The sequence below is a fragment of the Apostichopus japonicus genome, chromosome 19 (assembly GCF_037975245.1).
Source record: "Apostichopus japonicus isolate 1M-3 chromosome 19, ASM3797524v1, whole genome shotgun sequence".
Lineage (NCBI taxonomy): Eukaryota > Metazoa > Echinodermata > Holothuroidea > Aspidochirotida > Stichopodidae > Apostichopus > Apostichopus japonicus.
Genome location: NC_092579.1, coordinates 21,489,644 through 21,517,050, shown reverse-complemented (window position 1 = coordinate 21,517,050; position 27,407 = coordinate 21,489,644). Strand labels below are relative to the sequence as shown.

The following is a 27,407-nucleotide window of genomic DNA, read 5'->3' as shown; positions in this document are numbered from 1 at the left end:
ATTTCTACTCTAAAAGATGCAAGACAGCAAACAATACAGACAACTCTGACAGACTTCTGTAAGATACAAAATTAGTTTCCTTTCCTCTGGTTTATATTTTTACTCTCATTTCTCAATGAGACGATGTACTCTCTTAAAGAATATTATTATGTGTTGAGTTGTACATGTGTATCATGCTAACCAAGCCATGTTATATTCACAGGTCATTAGTCTAGTTTACTTCAGTTTAGTAATTCCCAGGCAATAGAAAAGCCAACAGAAGCTCATTTGAAACCCTATTTGGGTGATGATCGTGAAAGAAACAAGCCTTCTCCTTTCGATGAGTGTTCGGAGAAGTACGAAAGATGTGGGCGTACCTCAGCATCTGACCACATTGTCAAATACTGAGGAAAGTTAAGGCACTCCATTCATCATCACTGCTGCACAGTTATGGTGAACAAAGGTGGTTTCAAAACTACTGAAAGATAAAAAACCAAACCCCAGTTCCCAATTCGCAAACAAGAAATAACAATACCACAGAAGACTCTACTCAAATGACACTGTAAAGTATCAAGTTTGAATAGGTTAAGAGAATCTGGTTCCTGGTGCAGATTTAAACCTGGAGCCAACTGCTTGTGGGACTGACACCCTAACCATCACAACATGCCTTCACTTCTCTTAATTAGATACCTTTCGATTAAACCAACAGATTTATGTGAATACAACCATTTTTCAACTCCATCGTAGAAAAAAAATTGTGTCCCACAAAGTTTTCGAGTGATGGTATATATAGTTCCATCGGGCAAACTATTTACAGGCTCATGCCAAACTTTAGCTCTTTCCTGGTGTACATTTTGGTGGTCAAATAATCACAGGTTTTGTTTACAACTACCTTACCCTTTAATGGCCAGTATGGTATGAACAAATTGTGAAAATATGTAATACAAACTGCAGCTTTAATTTGGGGCAATATTTTAAATGTCTGTATACTATTTGACTGAGAACACAGCAAATAAAGTATATCTCCAAATCTATGGTTGACAAGGATGGATGACTACGAATTGGAAAGTTGTCAAACAACTGCGTTTCATTGAAAAAACTTTTCTTTTGAATATTTATTGTAACAAAATTAGATGGAGAGAATAGAATATTCTATTTTTGCTATTTTTGTTCTGGATTATCAATAAACAATACATCCTGCTACTTCAGAACCAATCGTTCTTTAATCACCATTTCCCATTTCCAAATATTTGTAAGTATATTTTCCAAGAGAATAGACATTTGACAAAAGCTGATTTGGTTGTTTACTTTAAAAGGCAATAAAAAATAAACAATAATTGTATTGTTGGCCTGATAGCCAATAGCCAACTGGCCTGGATTCAATAGGTATTTAAGTGCACAAGAAATTTCCAGGCCTGAAAGTATAGTTATAAAGGAGTGCCAGAGAAAGAAATAATGGTAAATGTTTTCAGTGTTTGTCGAGTGAGAATAATTTAATACAAATGTCTGAGATAGAAAAACACCACAGAATGAGAGAGAACAAACACCAAAATGAATGTTAAATAATAAAGAGGTTATTCAAAGGGAAGTAAGTTTATACCCTTTGTAGGCAGCAAATAACAGTACCAGATCTATGGTAACATTAATGTATTGATTTGCAGTAGCGCAAACAACATCTTGGTACAGAGGGAGGGCGGCTAAGATGTAATGTCGTCAAGTGAAGGGGTCTTAGTGGAGGGATGTCCCCTCTCCTTTTGAGAAATTTTGGTATCATGGAAGGTGCCTAGATGCAAAATGGTGCTTTTGAAACTTTGAAACAATGTTGAAGAAAATTTAACTGTTTGGGTTGCATCTCACATACATGTAATATATTAATGCACTGCACACTAACATATTTCGTTATATCCTGCTGGCGATGGGAGACTGAACCCTCTCCCCTCCCCCTTCTATTCTATCAAATTGTTCTGTACATGGTTGCACCAGAATTCATTTCATGATTTTATTCTACCTCTCAGGAAAGAACACAGTCGGGTTATGCCAAAATCTATGTTCCTTACACCCATGTCAATGTCCCTAGATGATGGTTTTTGAAATAACCCTTCATAGTGCAACTAAACATCATGCATACAGAAAAGGTCATGTCTGATGAGATGTTGGATCAGGGGACTTCAACACCTGTGCCCAGGGTCACTTACTGGGGGGGGATGTAAATAGTTAGTGGGTTTGGGAAACATGGGATAAAGAATTGTGCAGATGACACAATTGTCTCCAGGGCCTGACCTGACTCTTAATTTCCTCGGCAAAAGGTAGGGACGATGGGTTCTGTTTTGCTTTCTGTTTTTGTGATAAAGTCAGTGTGTAGAATTAATAATAAATCTACCTATGATCTGAGAGGAAGGAAGTTAGTAATGATGATTGCTGACGATGAAATACAAATACTACAATACCTTTCCTCTCGGCTGTAAACAGTGATGCAAAGAAGAAGGAGGAGGGAAAATTACAAAAAGAGCCAATGAGATTGCTTATATTTGTTCCTAGGTGTATCATTCTTGAAAAGTTTCACGAAAGACGATGATAAATGCTCCAACGAAAACGAAACAGAAAATTGTCAGCATTGCAAACTTTCTGGCATGCATGAAAAAAAAATTGATATCAAAACAAACTTGCACCTAATATGGATGATCTTTATTTATGTACATCAGCGACTATAAATAACAAAGAAAAAATTTGCAATTATTCAAACACAACAACAAACATATATTTTCCAAAGACAGCTGACTATATCACCATTTGCAAATATTGCTAAAATTCTAAAAAATTCAGGATTCTACATATCTAGTGTTCTAGTGCTTCATGTGCAACACTTCTACACACTGTAGATTAATGGCAACTTCAGAGCTGTTACTAAAAGATTTAAAAGATTCAATTTGGCTGCCCTTGCAGAAGATCCTGCTAGAAGTCTCTAAGAGTCATAAACTTTTTAACACATTCTTATTGCTTATTAAAGAAAAAAGAAAATCTGTATGTTTCTTTGGGTTAATAACATTATTTTGAATTGCACGAATGGAACTAAAATGAAAGTAAAGTTCAGGAAATTCTTTCCAAACTAAAACTATCAATCTGGTATTTAATTTCCTTTCATAGTGCTTTAAATAAGAAACACAATGGTACCCTTGTTTATACTAATACCCTGGATAGTTACGGACTTTACTAGCCAGACATTGATACCAACGAGAGGATAACATTACAGCTATTTATATATATAATCATGTTTGATCTCTAGAGTAAGGCAAATATGTCACCAAAACAGAACTGATATTGTTCGATACAGGTGACAAACGCCTACAGTGGAATTACGACCTTCCTTACCGGTTTCGAACCACTGGACATACAATCAGCGTCCATAGCCTAGTGGTTAGGGTGTCCGCATATAAAGCGGGAGGCCAGGGTTGGAATCCCAGTGGATGCTGCAAGTTTTTTCACTGTTCTGGATTTTTCAACTCATTACGATTTCATATATATATATATATATATATATATATATATATATATATATATATATATATATATATATACATATAGTTATTGATGTAAGAATGTGCAGTGATATCACTAGCATGCATGAACATACATCTCCTCTTGATATGCATTAAAATTTGTGTAAAAAGGGTACAAAAGGAATCCTAAAGTGACTGAAAATGTGAATCAGTTAGCCCTTCTCAATTTCCTAAACAAGTGCAGCCATAACACTATTGAGGTTTAACTGGCAGCCAAACTGTACAAAGTTGATGCTCTGATGAAACATAGCACAGTACACATGTGGCAAGAAACAGTATGCAAAGTTAGCGAGCATGTTAGGTCAAGATTAACCACCAAACATGCAAATAAAATGAACAACATATAACGACCATGAACTTAAAAAAATGGAAATCAAAACAAGTTCAACTAAAACTGAGTACTGTACCTCCTTCTTCCTGAAAGAATCGACTTCTTTGTTGTATTCGTTTAATTTCTCCTCAAACAGCTGTACCTTCTTCCGGACTTCATCCTCTGCCTGTTCTCTCTTGGTCATCAGGCGGCTCCGACTCAGCTCGAAGACGCTCTGAATTCTGTCTGGCCAGTGAAAGACAGTGCTGTTCAGCTTGATATCTTCATCTGACAAAAGCAACATATTTAAAAAGGACTTGTTAGATTTGGAGCAAAAGGGAAATACTTACTAACATCTGCTGTACCACTCATCAATTTCTTATTTCGTTTATTAGACTGAGCACTTACTGAGTAGGAATGAATAGTCCAACAGAAACATCAATCGACTAGCTGCTTCCTCAATCTCATCCTTTAGTTTGTAGACTGTCACTTCCGAGGATTCTCTCAGGAACTCGGACAGAGCTACCACTTCTGATGTCGTAGTCGGTGTCTCTCCTAATTTGTCGGCAATGTCGTCGTATCGTCTACAAATCCTAGAAAAATGGTTAAAGAAACTTTAAACTCTCTTAAACCCTCCTGCTTTAAAATCTTGGAATATCCTTATCCATTTAGGGATGTAAAAGTTTAAAATCAGGCAATTTGGACAATTTTTTCCAATGCTAATTCCAGTCTGTACTGTACTTTCATAACCTCCTTCAAATCACTCATACTACAGTACAAACAGTTCCTAACATTTATCTGATACAGAAAGCAGAAAATTCTGCAGAAACAGGTCATGCATACTGCTTGTTCTGTTAATATAAGCAGGACAGGAAATTACAGTGCAGAAAAGAAAATTGTCCCAAAACCTGGTGTTAAAATTGAGGAATACATGTTTATTCATTTATGGGATGTACAGGGAGAAGGGGTGAATGTTTCATCTATGAATCAAACCACTCTCAAAGCAACTATTGGCCCTTTGCTCACCCACTAAAACAAAGTTTACCAAGACTTTCGAGTATGAGTATCACTGAACATATGATAGCAATTATTCAAACAAGACTGCCTGCTTACTTTTTCTCTCACCACAAGAAACACTATTTAGCAAGAATTTAAAATTTCCATCCCATTATGTAAACATGTATACATGTATTTACACTGATTTTTTATATTTTTTTGCACATTAGAAGCTCTTCACATCCAACAAAAATCAGAAGTTATTTAAATTTCTCGTAAGTGAACAAAATCAGGCTTACACAGTCAAGATAATCAACTGCACTGTAATACGACTAAAAAAGTACCCTAAGAGTATCAAACTTAGCAACCAAAAAAAATGTTGCAAATATATAAAAAGGCTTAATGTTGTATTAGCAAATCTTACCCTTTGTTAAGAGTTCTATTTTCATCCACTTCAAAGTTGATGAGTTTCTCCTTCAGCCTCTGAGCTCTGGCAGAGAGATCTGCATTGAGGAGACGACAGTCGAGACAAAACATGCTGAGAGGGACAGTGATTCTCATGGAGGAGATCTCGTCTTTGAGAGTTTGGTAGCTGCTGATCTTGGTTCTGAATCCCTCTAGAGAGTGGCGCTCCTTCAGGAAGCTTGCCACGTCCGTCTCTGCCTTGTTATTCAATAGGTCGCTGTATTGCTTGTAGGTATTCAGGTATCTTCAAAATAGAATTCGACATAAAAAATATCAAAAAAAAGTGAGGTATTTTATCTGCATGAAATCATGTTGGATAAAAAATAGTGATATATATTTATGTTGTAAAAGTGTTTGCAATATAAACGGGGATAGTGACCAAAAGCATTGAGTGTGTAAAGCACTCACTTTGTGGGTCCAACCGTGTTGAATTTAAATATTTCCATCGCTTGATCGATGAATTCTGTCACCAATGGCTCATCCAGCTTCACCGCTCGGAGGAGTAATTTCTGATGAGCCATCTGTGGGAAGATGGAGCATTCCACCTGACATAAAAAAAAAGATAAAAAAAAGAATGAAGACCTTAATTAAATCTGATAAACATAGCCATAGTATCAACAGCTCATAGATTAGATACATGAGAATAACAACTTGAGTAGAAGGACATGTCCAATGCTTTCCTGTCAAAGCTCTTAATTAAAGGTATCATTACTTCTGCACTTCATATAAATGTAGCACCAATTTGATACATACTCCTCACTTTTGTCTACTGGTGGGTGACCTTGAATTCACTGGAGTGTGAGAAGAGTAAGATCGACCTTACTCGTAACTATGCTATCACGATGACCTCCATGTTACATGTTTGTCTAACTCTTTATTCAGTACTGCTCATTTCTATCAGTATTTACCCTATAACTCCTTCAAACTATCATGTAAACAGTATAAAATACTTAGATACATATTTTTGACAAATGAGAACTTTCCACCCAATGAGACACGAAATGCCCCTCTCATACAACCCCCTCTCGCTTCTGCGGACAAACACAAAACTTTCTGGTAATGGCAATGAATACAGTGGTACTACAAAAGATCATGAGAGCTATGATGTGTTTGATATCTCTCGGTAGAGACTTTTCAAACAGCCGTGTCATTTATCAGTTTCCGTCATTTCCTTTGACCTTCGGTGCCACTCTTAGATGTGGACAATTATTTACGTTTCTCCACATTATCTCCTCACTAGCAGAAGTGACAATCAACAGCTTTACACTGCATCACACTTTGGCCATGTAAACACTGACCCGTTGTAACCCCTCGGCTGACGTGATGATCTGTGAGAAGCATCGTAGGATGATGTCCCTGCACTCTCTAAACGCAGGATCGAAAATAATCTTGGGCTCGTCCACCTTCAGTTTGATAATCATCACCTGCGGCATCACGTACTGCAGCTCGTTGTATTCGTCACCAAAGTCGTTCCCATCCTGCATATCGAAGAGAAGAAAATTCATAACAGTGTTGAAATCATCTTCCATATCGATATGGGAGATTCGCAGATGGAAGAAGATGTGATATGAAATAAACCAGAAAACATATTCCACATGGCTGAGTGAAAACCTAATTTCAGTATCTTGTTCTTAAACTCTTAATGTGCTTGTTTAATGGTCATGAATCCTTACTAGAAAATAACAAGAGAACAGATGACCTTGGGAGGGGAGGGGAGAGAGGGAGAGGGGGGTATGTAATGTGTTCACCTGCAAATGTCTTTCACACATGCTTTTCTTGATCTACTGTTATTGATTTGTCATTGTATTGTGACACATATGTGGATTTTACACCCATGTGTAAAATGACATGTGTGATTGTGCAGGAACACACTTGATCTTCTGTACGAATAAAAGAAAATGAACAAAAAAAGGTGTGAGACAGTTAAAAATGCTAAACTCTTTCAGACTTTCTTTACACATCTAAAAAGGAAGAAACAAACTTCTTAATGAACTGTTTAAACAAGTATTATGTTATATCCTGGTATCTTCCAAGGTACTTTACCTTGTGGATCTTGAAAAATTCCAGAAAGTCCGCCAAGGAGTTGATGACCATACTCCGTAGCTGAATGGACATCACGGCAGCGACGCTGGCGAAAAACTCTTGGGCCTTGGTGGTCGAGTCAGAGTCACTCTGGGGTACCAGGAAGGACCAGAGATCCTTATAGGCCATGAATGTTTCAGCACAGGTTGGGATCCACCTGAAGTTACAATTTCAGGGCATTTCAGTAAAGCGGAGGGGGTGGGGGATAGTTCTAGTACCTTTAAAGACACACATGGGCAAGTTTTATTTTTATTTTGTAGAGGATGAGAAGGTTTTCCTAACCTTACTGATGCTGCCTATGGAACCTTACGACATCAGAGCAAATAAATCAAAGAAAACAATGAATTTCATTGAATGATCGCAATAAAAGACATGAAATATGAACACCTTGAGGGGGAGGGGGGTTGCATATAGGTCCTACTTGTGACACAATAATCAGCATAACTAATGGATAATGCTTATTTCCATTGTTGTCATGAGAATGAGAACCTCCTTAAGTGTTGAGGCACTGCAGACTGGGTACGTAATTTCACTGCGGTCCTCAAAACCATCACACCAGCAAATATCTGAAAACTTGTATTATAAATCCCAATGAGAAATCCTTCATAGAATACACCTGAAAAAGCCATTGACTAGCACGACCATTATCCTATACGTTAAAAGTCTATATAACCAACTCTGTCGGTCACTTACGATGATTGGAGTACTTTTCTTGCTTCCTCGCAGTGCGTCTTCACCATTCCTTCAAATTCTGCTGGCAGGAGCGGTAACTCTGCAGCGAGTAAGTCTTTCAGCCTCACGAATCGGCAAGAAGAGAACCTGGAAGATAAAATATTCCACATTGAGAACTAGCACAAAAGTAACTTAAACGATTCGTAGAGACCTAGAATGTGATTGTGCAAGAGACAAGAATGATCCATACAGAAGCTAACATGATCCCAAGGAGACTAAACTGATCCACAGAGCTGACATGATCTTAACCAGACTAAACTGATCCACAGAGAGCTAACCTGATCCCAAGGAGACTAAACTGATCCACAGTGAGCTAACATAATCTCAACCAGACTAATGTGATCCCCACAGAAGCTAACATGATCCAAGGAGACTAAACTAATCTACAGAGAGCTTACATGATCCCAAGGAGGCTAAAATGATCCACAGTGAGCTAACATGATCTTAACCAGACTAATGTGATCCACACAGAAGCTAACATGATCCAAGGAGACTAAACTAATCCACAAAGAGCTTACATGATCCCAAGGAGGCTAAAATGATCCACAGTGAGCTAACATGATCTTAACCAGACTAATGTGATCCACACAGAAGCTAACATGATCCAAGGAGACTAAACTGATTCACAGTGAGCTAACATGATCCAAGGAGACTAAACTGATTCACAGTGAGCTAACATGATCCCTAGGAGACTAAGCTGATTCACAGTGAGCTAACATGATGTTAACCAGACTAAACTAATGTACAGAGAGTTAACATGATCCCAAGAAGACTTAAATGATCCCCAGTGAGCTACCATAATCACAAAGTATAGAGATGTTCTAACAATCCATTTGCAAATTTACATCCCCCAATCTATGACACTTAGAATAGCCTGACATGCAGGAATCAGTATTTAAGAGCACATGCCAGCATAATGAAATTGATTTCCTTTCTTCTACTTTAAAAAAAATACTGACTGCAAGTATGGATCTTAAAAGGAGTTGGAAAATATACCCACTTCCCAAATTTCAAGACGATACAGGGTTTTTTCAAACTTAATAATTCCAATGTCTTACCTGTTGTGCCAAAGATTTTGTAAGAGTAGCATCATCTCATTGGTGACAAACAAATGCTGTTGGTTGTAATCCTTACTGAGTTGATACGTGTTATGCCATGGGACCGGAGCTCGTATCACACGGTGGGGGAATGACCTGGGTATCCAACCGATGTGCAACCTCTTCTTCTCCTCCCCGTCTTTCAGAATATAATCCACTGAATCATGGTTGCAAACAAGAAAAGGATAATTTAAGCTGAATGCTAACAGGATTGCTTAGGAGTACAATGTGGAACCACAAAAAAACCTTCCACATTATTCTGTGATAATTATAACTTGGTATCTCTCCCTCTTAGAGAGGGGTCTGTTTGAAGCGACCTAATGTGTGTTGTGGAAGACAAAATGATTGGCTTCCCCTGTGGTCTCACAAGGTGGGAGACAAACTGGGCTGCGTCCCAATACATGTCAATGCCAAATTCAACAGCTCAATGCAACATCAAAGTAATAACTAGTGAAACCCAACTAGTGGAAACATTTCATATAGGGGATGCATCTTACATGGAAAGTTTTAAGGAACTTCTGGCCTATATTTCCTAATTTTTTTTAATAGGATTTAATTTTTGTCTCCTTTCACCAATTACTCTCAAGTATATTTATATTTTTATTATATTCAAATGGGGAAAACATTCTATAAGCATTGCACTTCTTTTTTTCTCTTTTTCCATGCATTTGTATAGCTTAACTTTTGTATATAAATTAACATGATGAATGTTTTTTTTCTTTCTTTGTACCTGTCTCTCTAGATTGTATTGTATATCAAACTATTCGTTTATACTTTGTTAAACATTCATGTAGTGTACAAAATTGCTGGAAATAAATTGTTGTCATTTTCATTGCTATTATCAATAGTCATGCCACATAACATAATTGAAATGTTTCATAAAAAAAAATTAGCCCATATGTTGGCCCGACTCTCACCAATTGCTTTCCGAGAGCTGAGATAAAAATCTGACAGAATCTCTTCCTCCAGCCTGTCCTGCATTTGTAGTAGCTTCGAAGAATCTCTGAGTGCAAATGGAACAAGACTGCGAACATTGTCCATCATGGTAGGTGGAGGAGCAGCGAGCATGCAGGTTTCTACTCCTTGAAGTATGTAAAAACAGTACCTCTACAATTCAAAAAGTATAAAGAAAGAAAGTTGAAATGAAGAATTGGATAGCTGGATCATACCTCTTTAATAAATGACAAGCAGTATGTAACAGAAGGCAAACTTATTCAGAGATATTCAGAGGCTTAGATGCGACAGTGCATAGTGATTAAGAGATATGGCAAAATCAATAGTTTACCCTTTGGGGGAGGGGGGGTGGGGGGGTTTGGAAGGAGGACTGTAAATGCTTATAATATAAATCACATACATCATAAGATTGTATTTAATCTATCCTGTCAGGCATTATAGTATTGAGAAGCAACGTGTACATTTGTACTGTTTTTTGAAAATGATTCTCTCCCAAACCCTATGCTCCTCCTCCTGCCCCCCCCCCCCCACCATCACTAAAACAAATAGTATTTTAATTATTATATTAATATTAAGGATTTCAAGAAAGTTAGAAGAATATCATATTCTCACTCTTGGCAATTAGTTATATATCCACTTATTGTGAATCCAATCCATGGCTGATTTGTGAAGGTTGAGGGGATGATGATCTAGTTTACCGGAAAACAGAAATCTAGCTACTAAAATTAACTAAAGGAGCAAAAAGTCTAATTAATTGCAGTTTACTTACTATCATACCCACCAAGGGTCATTGGGAAACCCAGTTTCAATATATGGAAGAACAAAACAGGATATCAGCCTATGGTCAGACCTGATCAAGAGCACACAGCATTAATGACAAGCAATTACACCCCCCCCCCCCCATTCCTTTCTCTCAATATATGCATTTGCTGGTCCCACCAATGAACTTTGCCTTCCTAGATTCACCTCCAAATCCCTCTCTGAGGGTTCTTCATGTTTCTCATCTTCTGTCTTCTCTGCTTTGCTCATAATAACCAGCTGTTGCATCGGAGACATCGGTCTACCTTTGTGATCGTTGCTGAAAATTATATAAAATGATGCTCTAAATGTTAACATCTATCCAAAACAACAATGCTGCATGAGCAACATGAATTTTGTTTATTTTTGACAACAAAAAGTCTTATTTGCGAAGATATGCAATAAAGCAAATAGCTGTTAAGCAGCTGGTCAAGTTCCACCAAACAATATAACACATCACATAGAGTAACCACCATTCATTACTGAATACCTTCACTCACAAAATTAGTAAATACTGCATTGTTTTTATATAGCAACTCTTCAAATATTCTACAGTAGGATATCATTCTTTTTTTGCCAAAACAAAAGTGAAAATGAATGGCAACAATTTCATCTCACATCCATTTTCAACATAATTCATGCAGGGCATTACCCATTTTGTAGGTGAGGCTTCTTGCCATCGAAAGTCTTTGATCTCGGAGATATGGCAGGAAGTTCCTTGTAACGAGGAGATTTTGACGCTGAATTTTGCTCTGTTAAGGAAGTTGACTAAATTGTAACAAATGAAAACTGCTCTCAATAAAGAATTAACTAAAAAATAAAAATAGAAAACTTGGCAAAAACCTTTCTCATTGATGCAAAAATTAATTAATTGCAGGATGCAGGCAGTTTATCATATTTTCGCTTGAAAGTAATTCAAACTGTTTTTTAAAAGATTGTTGTTTGCAGACATAAGATCAAATATGTGAGATGCTACTGTGCTTTCTCATATCATTTTATACTTCAGACTGAGGCAGCTATTTGTGTTTCATTTGAAATGAATTAAAAACAATTTTTTACAATTACTGGCAAATTGTTATTCTTTCACTGAAATCTTAAACCAATATTCAAAAAGTCCCTTTTTTGGCTTACCCAGCTCTTAGAATTTAAAACTTAGCAGTGAGCAATATTTTCACATTGAAAATACAATCACAATTTGAAATTATTTCCCTACTGCTTGTCAAATGTGTTCAATGAATCTGGGATGTGATCCCATGTTAAAACCCCAGTATACTATGGCTGGCAGGTTCTGCTAAGCAGACACTAAAGTTAGAGCAGAGGACAATTAGTCACCTGGTCTCACTTGTTTGAATATCACTCTATCTTGAATATTTCAGAATAAGTTTATAATGTTCCAAGCAGTTATCTTTTTGGAAGATACATAAGGTTAAAGGTAACTGTCATTTCCAGGCAACCAACGATTTGGTTTTTCAATGTTTTCCCCCTTCTTTAAGCCAAACATTTTAAAAACATACTCTAACAACATCCTTGAAACAAATTTAACAAGGAATGCCCTCAAACTTTAAGAGAGATTTTGACAAAAGATACGTGAGTGACTTCTTTTCCTGCTCAGTGCTGGTTGAGTGTGAGATCTGGTCAGGTTGTTATTCTTGGGTAAAGATCTGATTTTCAGGTCACTGGCGGACGGTGTGTAGTTGTTCCCGATAGATTCGCTGGGAGTCCTGTGAAATTTCTGTTCTTTAAACGGTGCTGCCAAAGTCCACGAATTGCCTTGCATAATCGGTGGGTGTTCGCTGTGTTTCAAGACAATCTGTCACATACCGAGGGGAATAAGAATGAAACCAAATTGTAAGCAATAAATTTACAAAAATATGGTTACACACTGGGGTCATCATGGAGATGTTAGCTGTGCCGGAAGTTTGTCTGAAGTACAACACATTGACTGAAAAAGAAATGACCTTGCTCTCAACATTGAAAACATTGATATGCTACAAAAGTGCTGATTGGATACATTGATATGCTACAAAAGTGCTGATTGGATATTCATTCCACTAAAGTATGATAATTTAGATGTGAAGGAAGAAGAGCTGAGACAAGCTGTCCTCTGGATAACCAGATGATGGCTTTCAAAAACTACAAACAAATAAATAAAATAATAATAGACAATAACCATAAAAAAAAATCATAATTGGAGGCAAACTTTAACAGAAGAGAAAGTACCAAATATATATCTTCTTATATGCCTATATACTGTTACTGTAAAGAGGGAAACAAAAATACAAAGCAAAGATGGGAAATTGAGAAATCTTCTGCTTGAAATGGTGAAAGATAACCCACTAGTTTTGCATACAAATCTTCAAGAACAGAGAAATATTATTACCACATGGAATAGGGAGAGAAACCTACACTACAGGTCGTGGATTGGGGAATCACTCATTTCACTCTTTCTTTCTAAAGCCCCTTATCTGAGGTTTCCAAAATTTTGGAGACTGGGCTGTAAGAAAATTGAGAGTATTAGAGTACCCTTATAAGAAAACTTCTCACCTGGTACAACTCTGATGGATTGGAGGCAGCTGATGCAGGCAGAGGTGGAAGGCCTGGTAGTCCTTTCGTCTGGCTGCATGGCAACACAGGGATCTCTGACATCTGAATAAAAGATGATTAAAAATGTAGCATTTGTTTGAGGATTTGGAATTGCCCATATATTATAAAGTTGTAAAAAAATTCGAAGAAACATGGAAAATAAGACTGCTTGCTATACATATGCATTTGTTGTAATCTTTTTCTAACCTTCTGAACATCATTTTGATTATAAGTTTTGTAAGTTCAATGATTTGAGATGTAACAAGTGCAACAAGACAGAGGTCAGCTTTGTGGATGTACACAAGACTTCCTCAACATACACAGAGTACAATACTCACAAATCACCACTTTTTTCACAACTGAAAAGCTGTGCATTCTGCTTTACAAAAAGATTGCCATGTATTTTTTTTTTTATCTTGTGCAACAATTTAAGTAATTGTGTATAGTTCTGAGGCAGCTACTGAATGTGAAACCAGATTACTCTTTTTCCCATTAGTCCAGCACAGCTAGCAAACTGCTAGTCCAGTGTTACTGATACATATTTCATTTACTTTCAAACAATGTTTGACTTATAATATACATCATTACGTCATATACATCATTACGATTTCAATTTTATCTGTATATATCTATATATATATATATATATATATATATATATATATATATATATATATATATATATATATATATATATATATATATATATATATATATATATGAATGTCAAAGTGACCAAAATAATTTGCAGCCATACCCAAACTCTCTCAAGGGTTGATCTCTCCATTTTCGGATTAGAATTGGTTCTTACAGTTCCAGCAATCTCAAGTATGTAATAATTACTTCATATTGCACATCTGCAAAGGAATGAAATATACCACACATTAAATTGATTTGGCATGGATATCAACATCAATAAATTAAAGTCAGATAGTCATTCAGTTGTCATTCAGTTAATCTTTACTGCATGTGTATTGTGTATCAAGATAATAAGTTAATCCAGATGCACCTTCTTTAAATAAAAGTGATAAAGTATCCTTCCAGGGTATATTGCATTAATTAATGGCGTGGCTTGTCTTTGATGTTGTGTAATTTGTTCTTTGGCAGTATACCCTGTATTCTAATACACCCTATCTGTCTATATGGAGGAGACTCTTAAAAGATGGTAATAAAATAACACTTTCATTATGAATTTTACAAATGCATCTAGAAAATAAAAGTAAACCTCTACCACATATAGCCTAAAATTAATTGCAAAGCAGACTTTTAAATCGAGAGTAAAGTTTATAACTTTACAACACACAAACAATCACAAGACAAAGAATAAACAAACTGGTTAATGACAAAAAGAACTTAAATAAACATACACTATTAAATAAATACCTATATAACAATATCACACAGTAATACTTTTGAAATATCAAGATAAAGAACATACATATCCTTTCTTGTTTTGATATACACTACCAACTTGTTATTTACTTTATTTACTAAAATAAATGTGATCCTTCTTCCCTACATATTCCTCTTTAGTTTGTATGGGTAATTCATATCGCATAAAACTGGTAGTTTCCGCAATAGAAAAAGGCAGAAGTAACAGTGTTTCTGTAAGTGTAAGGAAAACTAATTGTGGCAGAAACATATGGTAGGTGTAACTGCCTATGCTGCATTGCCCAAGCACACAAATTCTGAGCTCTACTTCAGATCCAAGTTACCTTTTTTGACTTCATACTTTAAAAATGCCATGTTCATTTGTGGTCCATAAGATTACCAGACATGTGTTTTGGCAACAGAGGTTTTCAAAGAGGGTTGAAAGGTAATTAGGCCAAGGTCCTCTAATTTTCTTACAAATTTCTTTAAGCCAACACTCTGACTCAGTCTGAACCTGATAGCCGAGTAATCTCATGCTTTGCCCTAAAATACACCATCAGCTATTAATGGTCCTTTTAACAAAGATTTAACAAAGTAATAACCACCAAACCAACTTAAGTAATAGGCCTAATAGTAGGTCCTACATTAGGCCTAGACCTACATGCTGGCTCTGGCCAATTAGTAGGAGTGCTTGTATGTTGTGGCATGTGATTTGGTTTAGCCTAGCAAAGTTAGGCCAAAATTAATAACTTGGAATAAGCTTTAAACTCAATCTTTACTGGTTGCTTTTGGGAAAAAGAATTATCTGGTTGCGATTATAAACCACCGTGCGGTTTGTTATTTTTTCCACGATACTGTGGAGTTCGATCAACAACCCAGGTCGTATTCGCTGAACTCGTTCCAATCCAGCATTATGTAACTCAGTGTAGCCTAGGCATAGTTTAAGCAATACACAGGGCATCAGGCGCTTACGTTAGGCTAATCGAGTAATTCCATTTCGTTCCCAAGGCCCCGAATTAACGATACCAAACAGCCAGGGTTTGCTGTATATAAAGCAAGGCCACATAAACGTACATACCAATTATTTGAATTTTAATATTCCGGTTGTTACAGACAATTTTAACAATATTACGCCACCGAAAATAACATTTGGAATATCATTTCCAGGGCAGCGAAACCTCAAAGATGTGTACAGTTGCCATGCCAATCAAGTACAGAGCGCCCTCAATTTAGTTATTCCTCACTTGCTTTCAATATTTGAGATGCAAACATTATTTCGGTATGCCCAGGCCTTCTTTTGCCAAAGACAGATGCATATGCTCACTACCAGGGTTTCCACGATATTGCGTTACGACTAGATCTATAGAAACCAGGAAGACCATACGGCCCCTAAAAGTAATTAACACACTTAGAGACAAAGGACACTAAATTCTTAAAAAGTTATGCGTTATCTATAAAAAGTGAGCAAAAAAAGGTGATTGCTTTAACCTCCGGGTGAACTTTCCATGCCATAATGGAAAACTTAACAGAATAGGTCAGACGTAAATTTATTTTTGGCATGTAAAAGAGGAACTTACATTTAACTTATCTTCGTGAAACTTGCATGCAGATATTGTGCTTGAAGTTATCACACCAAGGAAAGTTAAAGGAACGAGTTGTGTTGTCACCATGTGCACACTGATAAGATTTTTCCATTATTATTATTTTTCATTCTTCTGTATACTTGACGTCAGATTGGGTACAGTTGAAACGTTGAAACTTTCAATACATGCATGGTTAATGAAAAAGTTTATCATGATTTGAATATATGTGTATTGTTTTCATATTCTGATGAGGGTAACTTGAATTCAAATTTTGAAGAAAAGCCATATACTTTTATGGGTCAATTTGTTTGACTCGAATTAACTTAAAACTGAAGTCGGTGTTGAAAGGTATAGTTATGAGAAACACATCCTACAAAGGATTCACTTGTGTTAGTTGCCATCGTCCTAAACGTCATAGGCGTAGGAACATGGTCAGATGGGAAAAACCTGCCCCACCCCCAGTATTTAAATTGAGGAGGGGTAAATAGTCTCGTCCTCCACCCCCCCCCCCTTCTATAAGGAGGATGACAATCAACCGACATAATACAGTGATGCAGTGATCTTTTCTCTTGATCCTTTTCATGATAGCGAAAACAATGAGTGCTTGGCAATGGAGCGATCTTTTTTTGTCTCATAATTCGTTAAATCAGTTTCGACGAACTTTTTAGGAGAAGTCCAGATTTTGATACACAACCGTCCTCCATTCAAATTTCAATGAAAATCCCAAAATTTCTACAATTTATATACAGAAATTACAACTTTGGAACAAACAGTCATCTCAAATTTTCGACATATAGAGTGTCTTTTTTCGAAATGAATGTGGGAATTTCAAGAAAAGTCGATATTTTATGATCAACTAGACCAAGTTGATATCAACTTTCGGAAGTTTAAAAAACAGTCGAAATTTCGAGAATACAGTCGCAATTATTACCAAATTAAAAACAAAACCTCTGCATGGATCTACAAACACCGAAGATGTTCTGCTTCCAAAATGTTTGATACATTCCTATACCCCTCAATTTCTTTTCATCACTATAGGTTGACATACTGTGTTTTAGTCGTGGAAGACTTAAGACAAGTATTTGTTGCCTGGTTTTCAATGCTTACTTACTTTGTGCTTACTTACTAATTACTTAATTACCAGGTGTATCCATAGAAGTGACAAAGATAGGGGACGAATATATATATAACATGAGAGATTGCCCACCCTCCCCCATGCATCCAATCACATCCATGGGGAACGATAACTAGCAAATGTAAAGTTAAAAAAACCAAAAAAGAGAAGAGAGACAACTTAATAAATTAATCGAATAAACCAATCCCCCCCACCAAAGGCTTGTCCCCCCCCCCGACACTATGGATAGCATATTCATATACTATGAAATGTACCGGTGCAGCGTAACCTTGAACAGCCAAGTGGGGATTGGACACGTTGCAATTACGCTCCCCCCTCCCTCTTCCCGCCCACGAATGAGTGAAATAAACAAACAATGACGATAAATAACAAATTTAGTGACGGTAAGATAAGTAGCTTACAACACACACTATAACCGCCGCACGAAGATTCCGCAAATAATATTTTCGCAATCACAAGAACAGACAATATGCTGTATAGCATGGGTTCTCAATAAGCGACCCGCTGGTTTCCATCTAGCCGGAGAGAAACATCGTCCGTGACCGTAATCTTGCACCCATGCATTAGGTAGCCTATGCGACCCCTGCTGGCGTTAGGCTTGATCATTCTACCGGCCTACCGTTCACATGCGATATAGTTCGATTTTGGTTCTCCGTGGCCACTTTGCTCGAAATATTTATTCTCTCAAGTCCCCGTAAAAGATTAATAGAGGACTCCTGCTCTATCCACTAAACTAATGGTCATAGACCATGAATAATGTATATAGTTAAACGGGGACATGCAATTTCTGCCGTTTCTCCGTGAGTGCATGAGAATGCGTTGAGCGGGGAAGGCGGAGGTGGGGTGGGGCGGGCGGGGGGGGGGGGGTGGTGGGGTCTTTAAGGTAGAGGGTATGAATGGGGTACAGTTGAATGTGTAAACTATGCATTTTTTTAAAAGTAAAGCCGTATACATATATATGTATATTTGATATACAAGCACCATCTTCCTCACCCGCTTCAAGTTTTCCCGTGTGCCGAAACCTTATTACGTCACTGACCGACACACACACACACATCCATCCACCTATTCATGTTATCCAACAGCTGATATTTCAAAACATGTCAAATTACACTTGAAAACAAACAATAAAAAAACAAAGCAAGTTGTAGGCAGGTATAGGTGTTATTATACGTACACCGCCCTGCAGCTGTAAGCAGACAAATAAACAAATCAACGAAAGATCGAACGAGAGATATACGAACGAACGAAGGAAAACATTCACACACATGCACATACACATGCACACACACATGCACACATACATGCACACACAAACACACACAAACACATACAAACACACACAAACCCCAACTGAAGACATAAACAGGAAGTGCTTGATTTCCGTTTTAAAGTATCTCTCACCTCAAGTTGTACGGATAAATTCGAATGTTGCACTTTCTTTACTGTCCTATAGTCAATCATTTATCATCGGATTGGCTTCGAGACCAATTCTTGCAGCATATGTGACTGTAAATACTTCTTATTTATCCTGTTTACCCACTGGTATAGGCTATTCATTTAGTGTAAAAGTGCACGGCGGACGTAAAAACAAGTAACGAAATGCATGGTTTTCTATACATCCTATTATACAACACGGCACAAGATAAATACATGAACAATGAATGTTATATTTTGAGTATTTATTTGGGCTGTTCAAAGTGGCTATAGAAAATACGGGTGAATATAGCTATTGGTCGGGAACTCATCGAGGGTTACGAAAACCATACCCGGAAGCAAGGATTGTCTAGTTTTAAAAGTTTCCTTCAAACAGTTCGAAAGTGATAAGCTAAAGGTCAACCCACAGTTTGCATGCGCTATGTATCGTCTATTCAATTTGATTTGGCCGCTGTAGTCCTAAGTTTATGAAGTCGAGACAGATGAACGAAATAACCATCAAGCCTTATACAGTGGTAGTTCCTTTTTTATTCCCGTAAAACCAAAACTATATAGAGTATATGCTACATGGAGGTAATATATATTTCCCCCAAGCTTCCAGGTAAGCAATTCTCATGGGACACAGAACGTGATATAGTACTGCAGTAGTCTGAGATAGGAGGGAGGGCTGGTGGATTGTTACGTAACCCTCATATATGATGATACACTGGTGATTATGGTAGCCTAAGGATTGATTGGGATATCGATGCGGGGAGGGGGGGGGGGGGTGGATGGAACGCTGTAGCGATATAAGCTGAATCGATAATTATTCATTGGTAATTCTGGGAGTCTCGTTCTATGCCAACTCAGCGAACACAGTGATATGAGTTTGCTCGGCTCCGATTTTTCCAATAATTCGATGGGGAGGGGGGGGGGGGGTTCACGTTTAAGAAGCTGGTTGCATCATGAAGCATACATGATGCACAGCAATTTGTTTTCAATCCTTTTGTCTTTGCTTAATCGGAAAATAAATGCAAGGGAGTGTCTTCCCTGGCATATGTAAACAAGAAGGGGGAAATAAAAGAAAGAAAGAAAGAAAGAAAGAAAGAAAGAAAGAAAGAAAGAAAGAAAGAAAGAAAGAAAGAAAGAAAGAAAGAAAGAAAGAAAGAAAGAAAGAAAGAAAGAAAGAAAGAAAGAAAGAAAGAAAGAAAGAAAGAAAGAAAGAAAGAAAGAAAGAAAGAAAGAAAGAAAGAAAGAAAGAAAGAAAGAAAGAAAGAAAGAAAGAAAGAAAGAAAGAAAGAAAGAAAGAAAGAAAAAGAAAAGAAAAGTAACTGTCTTCGAGTTATTGAGCTGAATATCGATGAATTCACTACTTTATAATAAACAGTAATTTTCCATGTTTCGTGTGTGTGTCAGCGCGCATGTGTGGGAGGGAGTGGGAATAGTACTATCAATCAGAGTCATATAAAGAAACGGCTGTGCATTTTGTAAAAAGGCCCAGGAGAGACGAATTATTTTCGTCATTTTATTTTCATAATTTTATCATTTCCATCAACTCCGGGATGATTCTTGATCGTGTGAATCTGGCCACTGCTTTCTGTGCACTTGCCTTAGTTTCGGTAAATCCCGTAACCATGGACACGCCCACCCCACCTCCGTCCAATCACACGGCCATGCACAACCGAGTTTCAATTAATATACCAAAAACCAAATCAAAGTTAGCTAATTATAAATTTTTAGTTATTAATATATCATATTATATTAATATTACTTATATTAAAATATTTTCTTTTGCGTTTGATCAACAGTAGCTATTATCCAAAAAGTATCTGGGTCTAAATGCTTAGAAATAAATAAATTTGTGAGTAATTGCCTACTTGATAGGGTTGACAAAAAGTATCCACGATGTTTAATGTACATTGTACACCAGGGTTGTGAACCTTCAAATAGACAACATGCACCTTTTCCTAACGGTAGAAAATGGTTTTCTCCAATAAATTACTTTTTCATCACCATTTCATCACACAATTTTCGTTCATCCCTACCCTTGTCGATCCTTGAATCGGTTTTACGAATATGTTTTAAGCAAGCTTAAAAGCAATGACGTCATTTTAGGCGATATCACGAAAATATCAGGGCTTCCGTCACCGTTGTCTAACTATCTATTTACATTACTGTACAATTGGGTACTACTCGAACGAGGAATATAGCAAATAGGGTACAACCCAACATGGCGAAACGCTGTTATATTTGGACGTTGTGGGTTATTCGATGAAACTTTGATTCTGTCTGAACAATCGTATTACTTGATTCCCCAAAGCAGAGGTAACTTTTAGTGCATGTAAGATCAAAGATGAAACTTCATAGCCTAAGTTAGAGAGTAGCCTTGCGCAAAACACAATCATGTTATTTTTGTCAGTATTGTGTAGTGACGACTACCCTGACTGTGTTAGCCTACGGTATGTAGACAAATGACTGCCCTACGCTGAGAATTTGTGCGTGTGAGAGGCCAAGTTAATTGTAAAGGCTAGGCTACGTTAAACAAGATAGATGATGTATGAACTATCTCTATCAACCAATTTCTACATAGGAAATGCTGCACAATGGTGCACTTCAAATTTGCACTTAATATCTGTCAATCTACAAGTACAAGTTACATAATAGGCTTGTCACAGTAATTCAAGTTACATTGTACTAGGCCTAGGCTACTTGTATTTGTAAGTTGTAGTTAGGCTACACTGCGCCTGTACTGTCGGTGTTACTAGGACTATGGCTTTTGTGTTTCAAGTACTGAAAACCTCAATTGAGAACAAATAGCCACTACTCAATGCCATTGGGAGGTTATGGTTGTCTGCAAATTCACCGTAGGTTATGTTTCAGCCCCCATTTGTAAGTTTTTAATCCTGCCATTATAAAAAGAATTAGCCTACTTAGGCAACAATCCTGATGGTATGGGTGCCAGTTTCACCAAGCTGTAACTGAACTATTTCATCCATAAGATTTTAATGGGACTGTTGATAGCATTTCTTTTCATTTTCCTGCCCCAAACAAAGTTTGAAATTACCAGAAACTGAGGAATTTCTATTCAGAGTAGACCTAATTGGCTGTGATGGTGGAAGGAAATAAGGCTACATAAAATTACATTCTACTACCTGCAGCAGACAAAATTACATTGATGCTATCCCCAAGAACAGTTTTGTACAGAAAGTAATCTTATTGTACTTAATTTACTTGATTGTTTTATTCCTGGAGGTTGAAAAGCATTGCATCAATGTGATCAAAGTGAATAGTCATATAGTTTTGTCAGAATGTTTTGCGCACTTGAGCGGTTAGCAGCTTTCACACTTTTGCATCTTCTAAAAATCTAACATTAAATGTAGGCCAAGTTTCCGCTTAATGGATTATGATCTCAACATCAGGAAAATATTATCAGCATTATATTTCTTGTACTATTGTAAGGATGTCTTCCCCATCTGCTCTGAGTTTGGCTGAAAAAGCAACCACAACTACTCATACCTAGCACTTGCATTGCCTCAAGTATAGACTTCATACTTACATTACTACTTGTAGTGCCAGTGCCAGTAGTGCAACTATATTCAAATTGAGTGTGTGACGTTCATGAACATATTTGAGGATGTTTGTGCAACAGCTATTATGGCCTTTCCAGAATTTGCCCAAAATCTTTACAAAACTCATTACTTTTAGTACCACTCTTGGTGAGACAGACAATTTTCATGAACCTCTCTATATATGGTGATTTGGCAGTGGTAATTTAAAAAAAAATTGATAAATGCATGTAAGTTGCAGAGTTGGCTTAGTATCACATTAATAGGCTTTGCTGACTCCTTGAATCTTGGAGTCAAGTACTTGTCATCCTCGGAGGTGGTGACACCTTGGTGTAGTCTAGAGTCTTTTTTCATTCAACACAAATTCATAATAAAGATTAAAAGTAGCATACATGTATGTATGGTGGGGGTTCACATCCCTGTAATACCAACTAAGGCAAAGTACATTACTTAGTCCTAGCGTAATAATAATAATAATAATAATAAATGAGACTTATATAGCGCCAAATCAGTAGACAAAAGCCACTGCTCAAGGCGCTTTACAAAGAAAACAGATTAATTTACAAAAGAACAAGTGAAAAGATGGCATGCTTTGCTTTCCACACTGAAGAGGATAGTGACAAAAGTTTGCAATTTAATACATTGTGAGTAATAACACTTTTTAATCTATGAACATGCCTACTTGTAGACCTTATAATCTATAATGCTTACTTGAATGTTGGAATACAACAGTACAAACCAGCCCGCACAGTTTTTAGACAAAGAATATGTTTAACCAGTATCATTTGCAAGACATTTTGTTGTAACCTGCCATAGGAAAAATACAAATACGCTTTCATTAGAGAAAGCCCATGAGCATGTGATTATCCCCTGCTGTACTGTACCTACAGACAAATGAATGCACAATCATGTAACTTTTTAACAAGTATGACAAGTGGATATTTGGAGTTTAGGCTATCAAAAGCAGTGACATAAAAGCCTTTTACAGCTGATATGAGAAGATTAAATTCTCATTTTATGCTTAGTTGCACTGTTTAAATAAAAAGCACTTTCAAATACAGGGCAACTTCCAAGGTGGCAAGGCTTCATTGTGACATAAATACAGTTACTCTCATTGTGGAAACAAGTTAATTTATTACAAACTGTCGTATTCTCAAATCTATACATCTTCATTAACTTATACATGTACGGGTACAGATGCTTCCATATTATTATTATTATATATGATGAACAACTAAACAAATTATAATTTTAGACCTCTCTTAGCAGATGCAATGTTTTATCCGTTTTATCATAAATCAGACTTATTTTATTCATTTATTTGTAAATTTTCATTGACCGGGCCCCTGGATGGTATTAACCAAATCAAATGATGTTGCCGCTTAACTGATGAAGTTTCTAACATTATCTTTTTTGCTGATATTGATGGCAAAAATAGTCAGGAAAACATGTACCTGGGACACTGACCGAAAAAATATGACTACCTGGTCCAAGCTGTTACTACTCGTTCTGGATATTAGTAAAAATCACTACATTGTTCTCCATTTTCAATTACATGTTTATTCAAAGTAATGAAAGTGGGGAAAAACTTATGAGTGTTCTTCCGTAATTTCATCATTTGATGATATTTCCTTCTATCTTGATGTGTTTAAGTGTAAACTTTGTCACTGTTTCTGCCCGAGAGAGTTTTGATCAACTACTGTTCGTTCGTTTACTTTTACATACATGTGCAGACTTTACTGTATAGCCTAAGCAATCCCTCCACATTTCTTACTTGCACAATTTCAATGCAACAAACCTTGACCTTTGTACTCTTGAGCAGCTCATAAGCTGACTACCTCATGTCGAATTTAGTGGAATGGTCCAACAAAAGTTGTCCATACTTGAAAGAATCAAGCAACATGTGATTGGTCCATAGCTACATATCAGACATCACAACGTAAAAATAAGGGTTTCCAAGGCAACTAATCTATTAAATAGCCGGGACCTACTGGAGCGCTAGCCTGGGTGCACAGTAATGAAAGAACATGTTGGATAGTATGATATTGAGGTGCTGTATAAGTGCTGTAACTTCATGTAAGAAAGTTGTGGTTTGCATAAATATACTGTAAATTGTCTCCCATTGCTTAATTTAGCAATTGTATGTAAGTATACCCAAGCAAATGCTTTAAGGAGTTCTGCAATCATGCAGATCACGTTTTTAAGAATAATTTGTTCATTGATGCATTGCACTATTAGGCTTGAAAGGCTGAAGAGTGGCAGACTTGCAAGTTATCTTTTCATACATCATTAAAATCATTGTGGGGAAAAAAAAATTGCATATGTTGATTTTAAAGAGTAATTTTAGGATATAAATAAATTTATAAATGAGTTGTTGTTTACAGGCGTACCACACACATGACTGGAGGCCTGCATAGCCTGTAAAGTGTAGTAACATAGGGCTTTTGTTTACCTGTCAGGGTATTTTATAGGCCAAGTTGGGTTTTATGTGGAATGCATAATGAACAGGTACCTTGGGGGGGGGGACCAAAATTAACAAACAGGTACCCGGGAGTAAATTTTTGGACCATTCCCATCACCAATAATAGTATTGCATTCTTTCACCATTCCTCCCCCCCCACCCCCACTAGTGGCACTGTAACAAAGTGACAATCCCTTGTTATAACCCGGGTTTCTTGCAAATAAGACAAATGCTTTCTAAGCTGTTTTTCTAGGACATAACATACAGATACTATAGAACCTAGAAGTGTGCCCCTTAAAAGTGATAAGACCATTTTCCCAGGTTTTTACACCAAATGAAAGTAGTGACTGACGACAAATCACCTATCGAAAATTTTGTCTATCAGGTTTATTTTGTATGTAATCACACAGAAAGAGCAGATTAAAGATTTGAAATTTTATTCAATTTTTGGCCATTATTGAATAAAATGTTTCTCAACTTACCAAGCTAATCAACTGAAATGTATATTACTGAGTTTTACACCATTTTTTCGGATCATCCGAATTCAGTGCAAAAAGCTGCTTTATCAGTCAGCTGAATATATTTGTTGTATTACTGTATATAGAAATTAACCTTTTGGACTTAATAAACTTGATTTGAAATAATCCAGAGCTATAGCCTGTGTTCATTCAAGCGGTGACTAGCTATTTGTTTGTTGTCACCACTCATTGATAATATTACAGTAAATCATTATCTTATAATCTGAATAATTTTGTTAACTGCATGAAGGTTTAAGGTCAAAGTTCAACAAATAGTACCCTCCGCATTGTAGGGCATTGCTGTGGTATGTACGAGGATTAAGAACGTTGCTTGATCAGACTTGACAGCTTTCCACGTTAAGAGGCCAATCAGAGGTTTTCACAAGAAAAATATTCATTAAAACTAAATCTCTTTTTAGCTTGGCACACTTTTGTCCCTAAACCTTTTGCACCTCTTATAATGTGGATGTGTGATCACTCTGGAAGGTACAAGGAAGAACAGTGGACTCTCGGCATTTGACTATTTTAATACTGTCTTTAATTAGCTGATTGCATTCTACAACTGTTGTTAGTCCACTCTTACCAGGTGAACTCAGGTTCCTACTGTAGATGTATGTGTTAATTCTCATTGTCCAAACACTGTTTTATCAGATAGTATTTTGCCTCCACAATTTATAACAATTAGAAAATTCTAGCCATGAGCATTGAATCCAAAAGTTTGTGTGTTGTATTTGTTGTGTAAATTATACAAATATAATGGGAATTACCATGTTTGACTTCTTGGAGGGGCCCTTCAAGGACAAGGAAGATGGCATGTATTAGGGAAAAACCCCAAAACTATAGGGAACAAAAATGTTGATGTTTTGGAATAAATGTTTTCTTTGAGAATTGATTTTGCGTTTCTGTATTTTTGCCATTTACTTGTCATCTTCTTTGGCATGAATGCAACAAAATCACTGCGTCTTTTGATGAGAGTGAAGTTACCAACAGGTATTGTGCTTCTCAGAACAAAGGCACATCCCTTAATTTGACATATTGGTGCATCTACTCGTAGGTGTATGCCAGCATACTATATAGTTAGTCGTACCAGCTCTTGTGTCAAACCATTTTGGAACTTGGAATATGCTAGAGTGCAAGACAATATACTCACACAGACACAATTCCTGCTTAGAGACTTGTTCTTGTACTCGTACTGACTCATGCACTCTAGAAAGTCTACAGTTGTACCGGTAGTACTGTGAGTCTGTGTCCTCCACTACCCGTATGCTATGTTCAATGTTGGACATTTTAGACTGGTTGCTAGGATACCATGGCAGCTCTTTTTGTGAAGAACAAATATTACAATCTATAAAAAAAATGTGGTGGCTTGTTCATTTAGGATTTAAATGATAAGTTATTCAAAGTGAACGTTCAATATTTGTATATATTTGTCAGCAAGACATTTGGCACTTTGTTTCAGTATTAAAGGGTGTGAAGACTCGAGAAACGTCTAATGCCAGTAATCTGACCTAGTTTCGAATGAGGTGTAACAGAAGCGTTAGACACCACCATCGATCCCAGAATATACACGCACAACTTGCTACCGTCGGTAATTAGACACTAGTGTACAGTCAGTACAAACAGCTGCCGTCAATACCCACAGCACAGTGTACAAACGATACAGGGATGGACATCTCAGGTCTAGCTTAAGATAACAAGGTATCACGTTTCATTACTGTCTGCATTTTGTAGCGACAAGAGAAAAACTTCACTTGCAAGCAATGGAAAGTTAACTTTTTCAGAGCGCAGCACGCTGTTTGAGGCG

The 27,407-nt window shown here is 36.8% G+C and overlaps 2 protein-coding genes across 4 annotated transcripts in view; one reads left to right on the top strand and one right to left on the bottom strand.

The window, feature by feature from the left end:
- The window catches only part of LOC139959424 (dynein axonemal heavy chain 3-like), a 68,349-nt gene extending 52,215 nt beyond the window's left edge, over window positions 1-16,134 (bottom strand). Inside the window, exons 1-16 of one of the 2 annotated variants that reach the window (XM_071957030.1) lie at window positions 16,003-16,134; window positions 14,311-14,410; window positions 13,515-13,616; window positions 12,558-12,780; window positions 11,623-11,710; window positions 11,139-11,250; window positions 10,136-10,325; window positions 9,180-9,375; window positions 8,083-8,208; window positions 7,351-7,546; window positions 6,606-6,785; window positions 5,716-5,852; window positions 5,267-5,551; window positions 4,255-4,439; window positions 3,944-4,134; window positions 2,427-2,438 (exon numbers count right to left, since the gene is read on the bottom strand). In XM_071957030.1, the coding sequence (XP_071813131.1) occupies window positions 2,427-2,438; window positions 3,944-4,134; window positions 4,255-4,439; window positions 5,267-5,551; window positions 5,716-5,852; window positions 6,606-6,785; window positions 7,351-7,546; window positions 8,083-8,208; window positions 9,180-9,375; window positions 10,136-10,325; window positions 11,139-11,250; window positions 11,623-11,710; window positions 12,558-12,780; window positions 13,515-13,616; window positions 14,311-14,340 (2,253 nt within the window). In that variant the 5' untranslated portion in view covers window positions 14,341-14,410; window positions 16,003-16,134. The remainder of the gene's footprint in view (window positions 1-2,426; window positions 2,439-3,943; window positions 4,135-4,254; window positions 4,440-5,266; window positions 5,552-5,715; window positions 5,853-6,605; window positions 6,786-7,350; window positions 7,547-8,082; window positions 8,209-9,179; window positions 9,376-10,135; window positions 10,326-11,138; window positions 11,251-11,622; window positions 11,711-12,557; window positions 12,781-13,514; window positions 13,617-14,310; window positions 14,411-16,002) is intronic. The other variant, XM_071957031.1, reaches the window with a different exon arrangement.
- A 5,089-nt stretch (window positions 16,135-21,223) lies between these two features.
- Window positions 21,224-27,407, top strand: part of LOC139959384 (uncharacterized) — a 102,558-nt gene continuing 96,374 nt past the window's right edge. Inside the window, exon 1 of one of the 2 annotated variants that reach the window (XM_071956946.1) lies at window positions 21,224-21,383. The gene's annotated coding sequence lies outside the window, so the exon portion shown is untranslated. Of the gene's footprint in view, window positions 21,400-27,407 lie in introns of both variants that reach the window. The other variant, XM_071956947.1, reaches the window with a different exon arrangement.